Raw genomic sequence first — 14161 nt, forward strand, 5'->3', positions numbered from 1 at the left:
ATGTAAGACTTACTTTGCCTGCCTTCAGATACCCTTCCGCAGTGGCTAACGAGCGCTTGAAGCTCTAAGTGGTTGGGTACTATAGCGCTGGTTAAAGGGAACCTATCTAAGTGATGAAATCGGCCAGAGATACTGGATTCTTGCAGACCTCCTGGGCCCTCGGGCTGTCTTCTGCCAGCTTAGTCCTGGAGCCAGACGACCCCTGTAGCCTTGCCGCAGCTTTCCTCCGCTTTTGAGCTCGGTCTGCGTCCAGTCTCGTTGCACCCTTCATCCGGACTCTTGGGCAATCCACGTTTTTGGTTACTTTAGGGACCCCAGCTGGGCAGGGGAAATCAAACCAAGACTGTTAGAGAGTGATGAATAAATGCTTAGAGCATAAAAAAATAATGAGGAAATGGACACTAGAGACTTCCTCGTGTAGCGGTTACATTCTGTTTAACGCCTTTGTGGCTTTGGTTGTTGCACGTTTAAGTTCATGGGAGCAGGAAGTCTAAAGTTTCTCTTTCTTTGGCTCCCCTGCAGAAGAGCTCAGCCAGTTCCCTGTAGTTCTTCACCTAAGAAATAGCAAGTTGATGTGCAAATCGTAAATGGACTTGAGTAGCTGTGTGTGCACAGGACGCCCCCATGTCCTTCGCTTCTTGAGTGGTTTTGTTTTCCCTTCTGTACAGCAGTGGTCCACTTGAGTTTGAAAGGCCACTAGCGAGAGGGCAAGAATTGTTAACCTCAATTTCCAGTCTGTTTCTAGCCACGGAGAAGATAGAAGTGCTTCCCTTGGACCTCTCCAGAGTTCAGCTGCCCGTCTTTGTTGGGGGGAAGTCAGGGAATTACAGTGTATTGTGAGGCCGAGTCCTAGCATCCGTCACTCTCTGAGCTCGTGACCTGGCTTAGCATACCAGCTGGGCTGCCCTTGGAGAGATTGGCCTAACGTTGTCTAAGGACTGTATGCAGGGAGAGGCCTGATGGATTTCCACTGAAGAGTTGCTTGTTTTCTTACTTAAATAATCACTAATATCTTTGACAGAATAGGTATTGAAAAGTTTTACCTGCTCTGAGTTCAAGGTTTCTCCCCCCTCTTTGCCTGCCTGCTCTGAGAGTGGCCGGGTTTGAGCACACGCTGGGTGTGTAGGTCGCTAACGGTGTTGTGGGTTCCGTTTTGTGATGGTCGTGCAGAGCCTCTTCAGGCTGCAGGCTGTGATGGCGAGAGGAACACATCAGGGAGTGCCCATTACTCATCATGTACTTGGTGAGAAAACCTGCCTCACTGCTGCTTTATTTTCCTTTCTAGGCTTTGCCCTTCTTCAGGTGTCTTTTTAGCTTGTTCTCCTAAACTAAGACGGAACGTGCGGTCTTAAGGACAAGCTAAGTTACGGAATTTCCGATTAGACCTAGGAGCAAATCTATCTCCCTGAGAGTTTATGTAGAGCATAATTCCTCTGAAAATTTTAAAAACTTAAAATTTTTTTCCAAAACTCTGTGTTTCTTTAACTTCTTGGTCTGTTGGTTCTGGACCCTGATAGAGGTGGTTAGAAGATTAGTATTATAAGCATATAATAGGTAAATGCTTCATTGGTTTACAAAAACCCAGACTTGTAAGTAGCCATTGATTTGTTCCCTATATGTTGATTGGTGTCCTCCATATGCTGGATTATTCTAGCTACTCATCCTTTCCCCCAGGCGAAGTCAGGACTTACCTTACTTGTAAGGAAGATTCACAGATTTTCTTGATCTCTAATTTCACCTTAAAGCTGGTTGACTTCCTTTGGGACGCTGGGCCTGTAATGCAGGGAGTAGAGGAAAGCTTCCTGATCTGTGCTTTGGGGAGCCCTGAGCTCCGTATACGGGGGCGGTATCTTGGGGAAGTTATCATGGAGGGTGGATTCTAGCAATTTATTGATAAGCCCCGGGGCTGATATGCTGTATCCATGTCTTCCCTACCTCCCGCCTAACCCTCTTCCTCAGTGGAACTACCTTCTTTACGCAGGCAGATTACGCCTACTCTAACCTCTTCTGCACACAGATGCTTCTCAAATTTATGTTACTGGGACCCTTTGCCCCCGTCCGAAGCTGCTTTTAATTTTTCTATTGTCTGATTTCACCTGTGTCAAAATGTTTTGGTTTGGAATATGTCGATATGGGGAATATATCTATAGGAAGGATCAGGGAGGAAATGTGTGTATATCTGGGAGAGGGTATTCGCCAGAAACTGATCTGCTGGTAGCTTCTTCGTCGCACACTCTGAACACTGTAGTTCTCTTGAGGAGGCCAAGACATCAAACCGTCTCTTGGAAAAGACCAGAGTATTTGGAACAAACAAAACCGTGTAGGCTGCCGTACCCTTATGTTCTCTTTCCGCGGCTGCGCTAACGCCGCCTTCTCTTGCGCTTTGGTGTCTAGAAACTGAAGCACACGGAGAGCGACAAGCTGCAGGTGCAGATTCAAGCTTACCTGGACAACGTGTTCGATGTGGGGGCTCTGCTGGAGGATGCTGAAACCAAGAATGCGGCCTTGGAGAGAGTGGAAGAGCTGGAAGAAAACATTTCTCATGTAACTACATCTCGCAAAAGGAGACACTGTTTGTGTATAACTGGGTGCCAGGCAGAATAAGTGTTAGCTGTTATGGCGGTCAGTGAAAGGGTTTGGAGTGGAGAGATGTAAGCTGCAGCTGGAGATAGGGAGCCATCAAAAGCCACTTGGGGTTCTTTCAAAGAAAGCATGTTTGTTACTTAAAACCGAGGGAATCTGTCGCCTTGCCTTATTCGCTCATGTGCTCGATTTCTGCTGAGCCCAGATGTCCTAGCCATCCTAGTTACAGACAGGCCCCCAAGAGTGAGGTGATTGGCACTGTGTAGGGGGGAAATGTCACTCGAATATGTGAATTTGGGCTGAGGTGTAGAAGTCCTATTCTATTCCTATTCTTCTGAATAGAAATAATTTTCTACCACATGTGCTCACACAGGCCCATGGAAGATGGGTTCTAGCAACGAAAATAAGCCCTAGGGCTAATAGACTGTTACTTGTGTCTTCCCCGCCTCTCACCTGGCCCTCTCCCTCAGTGCGACTACCGTGACTAGCCAGGCAAGATACCGCCCACACCAGCCTCTGTGGGAGTTTGGTGTGATGTGTCAGTAAGTTATATTTCACTCAGAGTCTGGGGAATATAAGTCACGCTCTAACCAGTGTGTCCACACAAGCCCGTGGACAGGGTGATCTTGTGTCTTCATGATGCCTGTCTGCACAGTCTTGCCTTGTGCTTACGGAAGTTCTCAAAAGATTCTTTTCAACAATAGGCATTTTCAAGGAAATTAGTGAGCATTCCCTTATGTCCTCTTCTTCGAGTTGTCCTCTCAGTATAACATCAACTCCATTTCAGGGCAGGGGCTCATTTTTCTTTGAGGGATTTTTCTTTCCACAGACTAAGTTGAATTTGAGTCTGAAGGCCTTCAGAGGCTGTTCATGTGTTTATCCATTAAGCAGATATTTGAATATTGCAGGAATGAACAGAAAAATGGTGCTTCTTAGAGACCCCAGCATTGTGAGGACCAAATTCTTTTGTTGAATTCTGCTTGACAGTGTCCTTTGTTGTAAATGAATAGTCTCTTTTTGGAGCAATATCGTTTTCCCCCATTTGAATGGTCACTTATTTTCCTCCACATTTTCTTAGTTGAGAGTATCAAACGTGCTTGACATCCTTCACCTTCGTCCATCACTCTGAAAATGGGCATCTTCTTGGCTGTGGTTAAGCCAAGTTGGTGAGCCAACTCTCCCCCCCCACACTGTAAGTCCTGCAGTGACGTGGTTGGCCCCCACTTAGGAAGGGCACTTACCGGGCCAGTGTTTCTTACCTTAAGAGAGTTGACTCAAATTCTGAACCTGATCGGCATTTTCCTCTCCACCCTTCCTCCTCACCTTGCCTCCCTGGTTTTCTTTACTTGTGATCTCTTCTTCCCTTGTGATCGTTTTCAGTGAAATCCGACGTTGCTCACTTTTGGAGCCTTGTGGGAAAAGTAACTATTGAAAACATGGCTCACCCCGTCTTCCTCTGGAAGCCTTAGCCAGCGTTGCAGGACCATATTCAGATAGCCCACTTTTGTAGCAGGCCACCTGTTTATTTGAACTGCCCCTCCAAATGACTTTTATTAGTTGGGTAGTTTGGGTCAAAACCAGCAGTACTGTTTTCTCAGCTGGTTTTTAGTCATAACAGAACCAAGTTTTGTGGACTAATGATTTTCAAAAGCTTTTGCCTAATGGCCTTTTCTTTGGGCAGGAAAGGTCACCTTCCCTTCTTGCCTTACCTGCTGTCCCCCACGCTTGCCAACTACTGCAGAAACAGAGGGAGAGGCACTGTGTAGGTCAAAACACTAAGGAGCTGATGTATGGGTTTTATTAAGGATCGTGTGTAGATTATTATTTCCCATTAGAAACAAATATGTATTCAGAATCCTATTAGAAATATTCACATTTCCAGAAAACAGCTTGTGGAACACATGCAGGACCCTGATGGGCCCCGAATGGCTTTTGAGCTCCACTTTCTGAGAACTGAGGACCTGAGCACAATGCTCGTGTGTTGTGACCCAGGTTCCCTTTTAAAACTTTACAGTTGTCTGAAAAACTGCAAGACACGGAAAATGAAGCCATGTCCAAGATCGTGGAACTGGAAAAGCAGCTCATGCAGAGGAACAAGGAGCTGGATGTTGTTCGAGTAAGTGTGCTGCTGATAGCTGGTCCAGATGGGCATTGCAGGCAAGGTGCACCGGCTTTAGTCCTAGTAGATCGTGGGATACATTCATGTCAGAGGAATGCATTGATGCAACATATTTATTGGAACCGTTTCAGAAGTGATACTCAGATGAAAAGTACACATAATTAGGGTATGTATACATGTGTATGTAATGAAATGTCGGGGGTTCGGTCCTTCCTTACCACAGGTTTTGAGAGCAACGATATTTTCCCATCTGGACGAGTCCGAGTGGATTCAGTGGATCACCCATTTGCTCGGAAATAAAAACACGGCATGGATTTAATTCATGCCACTTATTTATTTTTATTAGGACTTGGACTTCTTTGTATTTTGTTTGCTTTGGTTCTACTTGAAACCAGATTTGGTGGTTGCCATGGAAATGGTGAAATCAACACAGGGGAGACCTAATGGCATTCACCAAAAAAATTAAAAAAAAAAAAAAAAAGGAAGAAAGAAAGAAGGCAAAGCAAAACCAATCCATTTTATTAACAGATAATCCCAGCTATTTTATTTGGCCTTAGCATTGTTTTACCTTACATGTCAGGTATTTATGGAGTGCTATCCGAGTGCTCAGAACTGTACAGAACATAAAATCACCCAAACGCTTGGAGGGCTTTCAGGCACACGGCTTGCCTTTACACCATCCTTGATGAAACGGCACATTTTATGCGATGCCTATCATGTCTGTGTGTGTTGCTTGATATTCTGACATGTCCTGCAGTTAACTCTAGGAAATTTATTTTTTGGCACGACATCGAGACAAAGTTGTAGCATATGGACTCAATTCAAGTCAGACTCTCAGATTATTAATAATAGACAGGGTGTGAAGAATGTTTCCCTGCCTGCTGGAGGTTTGTGGTGAGAGATCACATGTACAAGACCCAGCAAGTAAGTTCCATTAAAATCCTTTCATTGGAACCTCGGTGGGCCCCTAATAAAAGGAATGGGGACGGCCTTTAAATTGAAAATTGTAACTTTTTTGTTTTCTTCTAAAAATCTAGACAGAGCTAAGTAATCAGTAGAGGGAAGCATTGGCCTGTTCTGTTAACTGCATACCAAAAGGAAAGTGTTACAAAGATTGCTGTCCTAAGCTTGGTCAAGGGGGCGTTGTGAAGGCCAGAGAACCCCATTCAAGAACAATCAGCCCCTGGTTATTCATGAGTGGATTATTCCGTGCTTTGCAGATTTTTAATCCCAGTCTGACTTCTGTCCACATCTGACTTAGGGCCTTTTGTCTACTGTTAGCTGATATGTGTCTTGGAGTTACAAATGAATTTTAAAATAAATAAAAGGAAAACATGCTGCCCCACCCGATACCCTCAGGGTATTCCAGAGTCAGCTATAAAATTATTCTTGGGTCATCTCTCCCTTGTTCCTCTCCACCTGCTGGGAATATTGAGTTAGGTGCACTTCTTAGTGGAAAGAACTATATTGACAGCAACAATTGCTAGAATATATTGCATGCATTATCAATAAACAATTGATAATGAATGGGACTTTATAGCATCTGGCTGAGTTCCATAGGAATCCTATGTATGTATGAGTTTTCTCCCTCTCTCCTTCCCTCTCTCTGTCTTTCTCTCTCTCCTTCCTTCCTTCCTCTTCTTTTCTTTGTTTTCCTTTTTTTCCTTCTCTTTCTTTTCTCTCTTAAATCCTTGATCCTCAATTTGCCAATCTGATGCTAAAAGGTATGAATGTTATGTGAAGATAAACTCTTAACTGTGGGCTCTTTTTGCAGGAAATCTACAAAGATGCAAACACCCAGGTTCACACATTAAGGAAAATGGTCAAAGAAAAAGAAGAGGCCATTCAAAGACAGTCTACCCTGGAAAAAAAGATTCATGAACTGGAGAAACAAGGGACCATTAAGATTCAGAAGAAGGGGGATGGGGACATTGCTATTCTGCCAGTCGTGGCTTCTGGCACATTGTCCACGGGGTCAGAAGCGGCAGTGGGTAACTTTGTGGGACCAGTAACGGGGGTCGCCCCCTCGGGACCCCTGCCCCCCCCTCCGCCCCCACTACCTCCATCGTCAGACACACCTGAAGCAGGTAAGAAGCCTCAGTGGGAGAACTGGGAGAGCATCAGGATATTTGTATTTCTTCTTTTGTCCACTGTCCGTTTATGATCTTTGCCTGCTTTTGTTGGCCGGTCCTTTTTCTGATTTTAAAAACTTTTTGCATTTTGAGATTAAGGTTCTAAAGCTGAAGCTTTCACATATGTTGCAGTATATTCTTTATTTGCCGGTGAGGAGATTTTCTAGTCTTTGAAAAAAATTCCTGTCCTTTTCGGTGTTTTGTTTTTTGGATATTTTATGTGAACGTGACATCCTGCAGGTGAAACCATTCCCCTGTTTTCAAAGGCAATTTGTGTTTTCTCTTTTGCTAGTGCAAAATGGTCCGGTAACGCCACCCATGCCACCACCGCCCCCACCCCCACCCCCTCCCCCACCTCCTCCTCCGCCGCCTCCTCCCCCGCCTCTCCCAGGCCCTGCAGCTGAGACTGTGCCGGCTCCTCCTTTACCACCCCCTCCTCCTCCCTCTGCACCCCCGCTGCCTGGGACGTCCTCACCCACAGTGGTTTTCAACTCAGGATTAGCAGGTAAGAGCACAGAACTCAGACCCAGGTACCCGTGTAAGAAATACTCATTTGTGTTACCTCCGGAGGCTTTAAAGCCTTTTCGAAAGTCCCGGTCTCCTGCAAGTCCAGGTGCCTCCTCTTAATCCCAGAGCATTGCTGCTAATGGAGCAGGAAAGGGGAAGATATGCACAGGAGGGGTTTTCCGGGTAGCTCATAGCTCTCTCTCTAGCAGGGAGTTTGGATTTTGCAGACTTCCTACCTTCCACTCTGCCCACCTGGAAAAGGGACGAGAGACAAGTTAGATTCTTAGGGATCAGTGCATTTTCATGGATCCATCGAGCACTTGTGAGCATCTGTACCAGTCGGAGCTCTGACACGCGGTGCTCTGGTTTTGGAAGGTATTTGCGGTGTCATTTGCAAAAGGGGAGAATGCCTTTCTGTGTGATTGCCCGATGTAGGCTTCGAGGCATCTCTGCTGTGCATCTGAAGACCTCAGAATTCACTATACGACTGAACCTTCAAGGGAAGCGTTGCCAACAGCGGGGTCGCCATGCCTGGAAACGCTTCTGAGTTGTGCACGCTGCCCCCTGCTCACCAGCACAGAGTGCGGTATCCCCCCTGCACCAGAAATAAAACAGAGTGTGTTGGGGGGCTAGAGGAAGAGAGGGGTTCTAATGCCTTGAAATAGAAGTTCTGATGTTTTGACTCATGGAAGTGACTTTTTACTCCTTTCAAAAATACCACAAGCTGTTTTCCCCGTCATGGAGCATTTCCCTGGCATTTTGAGTTGCTCTGAGCTTTGCCGTGCCATCTCTGACATCACATAATTCTCCTTCTTCCCGCACTTCAGTCCCTGTAGAGGTCTCTTATTTCCGACGAAGAACTACCACTCTGATGGGTGCGGTATTCTCAGAGCCTTCTGTCCCACGTCTCGATGACCGTCTTAGCTGTGAGAGGTTTTCCCGACTGCCCGCTCCATCCCCCAGAGTGTCCCACCTGCAGCTGTACTGACCAGTCACTAGGACTAATTCATCCTTGTGACCGAAGCCCTTTGGGGCACCAGAAAGCCACCCTGAGCAACCTTGTTCCACACCGAATCTGTGGTGTTTCCTTCCATCCCAACTTCCATAAACTTGTCAAAGAAACAAACCAGAGGCCTGTTGAAAGTGCTCACAGTAATCCAGTGATTTGGTTCTACCGTTCAAGGTCACCCCCATCTACTACTTTCTTCTAGAACTTGTATTGCTTCCTAGGGACAAAATTAGAAGGTGTGTCATCGTGGACCTGTTGGATTTTAGGATGTGAACCAAAAATCTCTTAACAAGCCCCAGGAATCCCTTCCATCGACAGGCTGCTCTCAGCCCCTGAGCGTGAACACCTGTAGTTGCCGTGTGCGCCTGGCTCACGGATGAGGCTTCCATCGTAGCGTCCTGAGAGCGCTCACCGTGGCACGTGGCTGCTGCGGTGGCTCTGGTCGGGTACCACTTCCTTTCTCTTTGGCAAAACCTAACGCAACGGAGCCTCCACTTCCATTCCCCCGAGCTCTCACCTAGAACTCCGAACTGCCTTGGCGTGAGGCCGAGATGTGCAGGTCCCGGGCTCCCCTCGGAGTCTTGTCCTCTCTGGACTCTTCCCACAACTTAGTTTTAAAACCTTGCCGGCTTCTTGATTGCCTCGGCTCTACCGTGTGGAACTCTCTGTTCAGCTGATGACCCACTGCTGCCTTCAGGGCTGCTACAGCTGGGGGTTGTCCCCTTTGTGTGTGTGTGGGACTTGACTTCTCTTTGGTGCCGTAAGTGTCCGTTACACGATGACAAGATATTCTGTTTTATAAGATCGTTACGTAGCACATTTTGTGAGATGTGTTGCCAGTGTGTGGGCTAACTTTCTCCCTGGAATTAAGAGACCAGAGTCAGGATGTCCCAGTAGAGGTGGAGGACGGAGCTGCGATGATAGGCCAAGGGCTCCTGAACCCAGAAGCCTGTGACATGGCTAGGTCCTCGGATCCATGGGCAGCAGGAGGGCCTATCTTTTCAGTAGGCGATGAGCAGGTGTGTTCGTGGTGGCCGAGACGGGGGGCCTGAATGACGTCCTCTAATTTTATCTAGTTAAGTTTTCTTTGCATTTTATAGAGAAAATATACAGCATGGAATGTACATTTGAAGTGTTAGGCTTCCTCACATCTGTGATAGAGCAGTCTGGCTCCCATTTCCCTCTTCGGTCGTCTGTGGCAGACAGCGGGACAGTCTGTAACCTTGGCTGTCTCTTTGGGAGAAGGTGCTTTGAAAGTTCACAGTGAGAATTTGCACTTGGCTGATGATTTCTTTAAAACATGGCCATATCTTATGGAATACCTAGCACGGTTCAATATGGCTGTTTGGGACCACGATAATGAAATCACTTTTTCCCCTCTTCTAAGAAGGATTACTCTTTAAAACAAAATAATAAGTGAGTCTTCAAGGCAGGCCCGAATGGAAATGAATTTTTGGCTCTGTGCTGCCTTGTGAAATGTGTCCAAGAAGCATGAAATTCTCTGCTAAGAGTGCGTGAACTGCTGAGCGGCTTGACTCTAACCATATCTAATTTTTTTTTTTTTTGTATTTTCTTTGTTCTTTCTGCTTCCACAAAAGATGGGCCAATCAAGCTTTTCTGTAGGTTGCTCCTCACTGAGTGTGTTGAGTGTTTGCCATGTGTTCCTGTTGGTCACACTGTGCCTTGACATCTTTTCACTCCATCTTACATTGAACCATTGCATTTTGACCCTGTGTGTGTGGGAAGTCTCGCTGTTGGCTGACTGTTGGTCCAGTTTTGCCCACACATTTTAGTAAAAGAGATAATGGCTCTGTAAGCAGGCAGCCTGAATTTCATATGCCATATTCCTCTCCCCCTGAGAGAAAAAGAGTGTTTTTTTCTCTTAGTTTAATGGTCATAACTGATTCTAAGGCCTCAGCTCTAGAAGGATTTTCAATTTATTCTGGGGGAGAAAGGGTAGTTGCTCCACAGAACAAGAACAAGCTGTTAGGTGCTGCTTTTCCAGGCCCTTCCCGCTGGTCTCCAGTTCTTTCCACGCAACACACTCCCGCCCACACAGAGCCACTGCCTTTTTCCTGAACACTGTGGGCACGGTGTCTGTCATGGTCACCTGCAGGCCCCTTCTGTAACCCATCTCCCATTCCCCAGTGGGAGTTAGGACAGCCTTCCAGATTTTTTTTTTTTTTTTGCCTGTGTTCTGATCTCAGGCTTATTCTTAATTTTGCTGACAAGTTAAAAGTAGGGCAGCTGCAGATGGAATGACTTTCAGTGCGTGTCCTGAGGCCTGTGGTGTCCATGGATGGATGGCGGAACCAAATGGCACGGACCCGCCAGCTCAGATTGTGGAAAGATCCCTGCACAGCTTTTCCCTGCTCCCCTTCTCCCTCCATATTGCTCACATGCCAGGCTAGAGAAAGGTCTGTTCCTTTGTCCCATGGAGGACATGGGCTTTCCTGGGAAGTGTAGACCAAAAGGAAGTGTGGCGAGCAATCCAGCACTGTCGGGTGGTGGGGCCTATGGTGTCGGAGTGATGGTAGAAAGGCCTCGTTTGGCAAAAGCTGTGTTTCTGTGTTCCTGCATGCTTTTGTGTGGATTTATCAGATGACATTCCTGCTGTGTCTGTGGCCTTCGTAACTCTGGAGGAATGGCAGGCAGCCAGGGAAGAGCCCAGTGTGCCTTGGGTTTATTTTGTTTTGCATTGCACCTCTCCCTCCCTTCCTAATGATGGCAAGGAGCGGGGCTCCCAAGTCGTGTGGCGAGCAGCCCAGGACAGACTTAAGAAAGTACGTATACACAGGTAGATGGTTTGGGAAGGCTTCTTTATGATGTGTAATTAATTCATGGAATTTTTAATGAATTTCCTTTTTTGAGCTCATTTCCCCACAGTAAGAGGAGTTGACAACGCCTAACCCGACCCCTCAAAGATAGATATCCCTTCCTCTCTATTAAGAGGTTTTCTGTGTTTTTAATGGGTTCATGGGTGCCTTCTAGTCTCATGTAGCTGATTCTTGGGGAGAACTTGCTCTTTAAAGAGAGGGGGAAGGGACTGTGGCCATTCTCAAAAAGCAATACTAACCCTGATTTCTGAGTACCCCTTCTGTCATCTGAAGTATTTTCTATTTTGAGCTGTCCGTGGCCCTTGGTCTGGTTGGAATAACTCAGCGTCAGTATAATCCCCATTGTCAAAATTGTCCATGAGAATGTATTGTGCTAGCAGAAAGCCAGCCTTCCTGATGTCGCATTCCTGGTGGTTTAGACAGCCACTGCCTTCAGTCTCTGATCATCTTTTAAGATTGGTTTGGAAATAGGTGTTCTAGAACCAAGAATTTACTATTTCACAATCGGACACACTCGCCAGTGTCACAGAGTAGTTGTCTCTGCTATCTAATAACATTATTAATAATTTTTGCTCCCCAATACTTTGTCTTAAGCATTGTCCTAACATTGCGATTGTAATGCAGCACTCCATTTGCCTGCATTAAAAAAAAAAAAATCAACCCCTGGCCCTTAGACAACTTTACCATAATGTTGCATCAGTCAACCAAATGATGACCTCCAGTTGCTCTAGCCGAAGCCACGCGTGATGTTTTCTGTGTTTAAAAACACTTGGGCGCCTCTTGCCTGTGTTCCTCCAGTGTTAAAGTGTCATCTGCAAGGACTGTTCTCTGACTGTTCTTGAGGGTCGTGGGGTTTTGGTGGAGTCTTAATTTCATCTTCTCTGACTTTTGTAGCTGTGAAAATTAAGAAGCCAATCAAGACGAAATTCAGAATGCCAGTTTTTAACTGGGTTGCCCTGAAGCCGAATCAGATCAACGGCACAGTCTTCAACGAAATTGATGACGAGCGAATTCTAGAGGTATCTTTCTCATTTGGTTAGAAAGAGGAAGGGCTCTCTTGGCAGCAAAGCTAAAATGGGTGCTCTGCTAACCTGGAAGTTTCAGTGATGCAGTGCTACTGTTTTATTTTCCTCGATGTAAAGAAGAAAAGGATTTTTATCTTAGAGAACAAAATTGGACACTGTTTAATAAGGTGGTTTCAAAACTGTGTTTAGAAAGCTATGTTCCTATGGAGTGGTTGTGATTATCTTTGGTGGATGCCATAAAACATGTATCTGACAGAAGCCCTGCCCTTAATTTATAAAAGGGCATAAAAAAACCCTTTATTGAACTGTAAGTAACTAAGAACTCAATAATCGCACTCACTGTCTGGTTTGATAGAAAGTTTTAGTCTGTGGCGGCCGGCCCTGCAAGGTAATTAGCGAAAAGCCGTTGAGTTGGCCAGATGGAATCAGTTCTCTAGTTTAGACGTTCATAGCTGTACGTGTGGCCTAAGTCATGGCATAGCACAAACAGGAAAATAGAGTAAGCCATGATCAAAGGCAAGTATTGAGTAGAAAAAGTAAGTTCTTTGATACTTCAGAAACTGCCGAAATGGTTTCTGACTTAAAAATTAAGTGTAATCCAATTTGCCTATTTCATCCCTCTCTACTCCAGGACTTAAATGTGGATGAATTTGAGGAAATATTTAAGACAAAAGCCCAAGGTCCTGCCATTGATCTTTCTTCAAGCAAACAGAAGATAACACAGAAGGGATCCAACAAAGTGACATTGCTAGAAGCAAACAGGGCCAAAAACCTTGCCATAACTTTAAGGAAAGCTGGAAAGACTGCCGATGAGATATGTAAAGCTATACATGTGTAAGTTCAGGGCATTCTGGAAAATTCGATTCTAGTGAATTTAGGATAAAAACAAAAATAAAGTTATGATTGGTAGATGACAAACATTTCAATAGTAGGGCAAGATGGAAGATAAAAGATGGAGCAGTTCTTGGTAGCCACATACCAGAGGTTCCCTTTGTTACGTACGTGTGACTTCCGAGTTGCACGGGATGCTAGCACTAAAGAGGCGGGCCAGAAATTACCCTTGGGAGTGCTGTATTCAAGTGAAAATTATTTTAGAAGAATAACAACTGGATTGCGACATCATTTATTAACTTGGTGTGCTTTCCTATATGTCTATAGCAATGCATCCCTATGAGGAGTGGAGAATTACAGATGCTAAGAAAAGGGGAGACTGTCCGTGTGCTCTGGAGTATCTGAATTTTCTCTCTATTTGTTAATCACAAATTTGATGGCATTTGTGGAATGATACAATTCAGTGCCAAATGCAAATCTGATACAGATGCATATTTTAATTCATAACAATAGGAATGTGATTCCTGTTTCTCTTAGCAGCTTTCAGGAAATTTTCAAGTTCAGTTCTTATCCCTGAACCGCAGAGAAGGCGTTGGTTTTATTTACTTCTCTATGAGAGGAACCTTTCTGCCCTTCTTGTGGTCATGATGACTTTCAAGTATGATAAGAAACAAATGTTTTAGATGAGTTAGGAATGAATTCATTGTAAATTGGTATTTCGTAAATTTTGGTAAGAGATCCTTCAGGGAGTATATGACACTCAGAGATCATTTGTTCCGATTTCATGTCCTCAATCAGGATCAAAATCCAAAAGTCTTGTGTATCCTGTATTCTGTTCTGATTTCTGATGTTGAAATGTGATAGGCATTCTGGTTTTTAATGTATGTATACTGTATTTATCATGATGATTAGATGTAATTCTGTTATTTTGCTGGAAAAAGATTGTCCAGGGAAGAAAATAGAGATTGTAGCAAATATTCTGTTTGTTCAACTTGAGCATATATCCAGAAAAGTCTGATATACCTTCAAGGGATGTATGCATTTAAACCAAAACATCCATTTAATACTGGTGTATGGATATACTTTTTTCTAATGTAGAAAAAATAGCCCAGACTGTT

The 14161-nt window shown here is 45.0% G+C and overlaps 1 protein-coding gene across 8 annotated transcripts in view; it reads left to right on the forward strand.

Annotated features, from left to right (window-relative positions):
• FMNL2 (formin like 2) overlaps positions 1 to 14161 on the forward strand; it is a 428341-nt gene that overhangs the window by 396342 nt on the left and 17838 nt on the right. For all 8 annotated transcript variants that reach the window (XM_057317774.1, XM_026492780.4, XM_026492781.4 and 5 more), the window contains 6 exons: positions 2395 to 2544; positions 4598 to 4699; positions 6477 to 6789; positions 7127 to 7339; positions 12082 to 12206; positions 12844 to 13046. In XM_057317774.1, coding sequence (XP_057173757.1) covers positions 2395 to 2544; positions 4598 to 4699; positions 6477 to 6789; positions 7127 to 7339; positions 12082 to 12206; positions 12844 to 13046 — 1106 coding nt within the window. The remainder of the gene's footprint in view (positions 1 to 2394; positions 2545 to 4597; positions 4700 to 6476; positions 6790 to 7126; positions 7340 to 12081; positions 12207 to 12843; positions 13047 to 14161) is intronic.

This window comes from Ursus arctos, unplaced genomic scaffold, assembly GCF_023065955.2.
Source record: "Ursus arctos isolate Adak ecotype North America unplaced genomic scaffold, UrsArc2.0 scaffold_1, whole genome shotgun sequence".
Lineage (NCBI taxonomy): Eukaryota > Metazoa > Chordata > Mammalia > Carnivora > Ursidae > Ursus > Ursus arctos.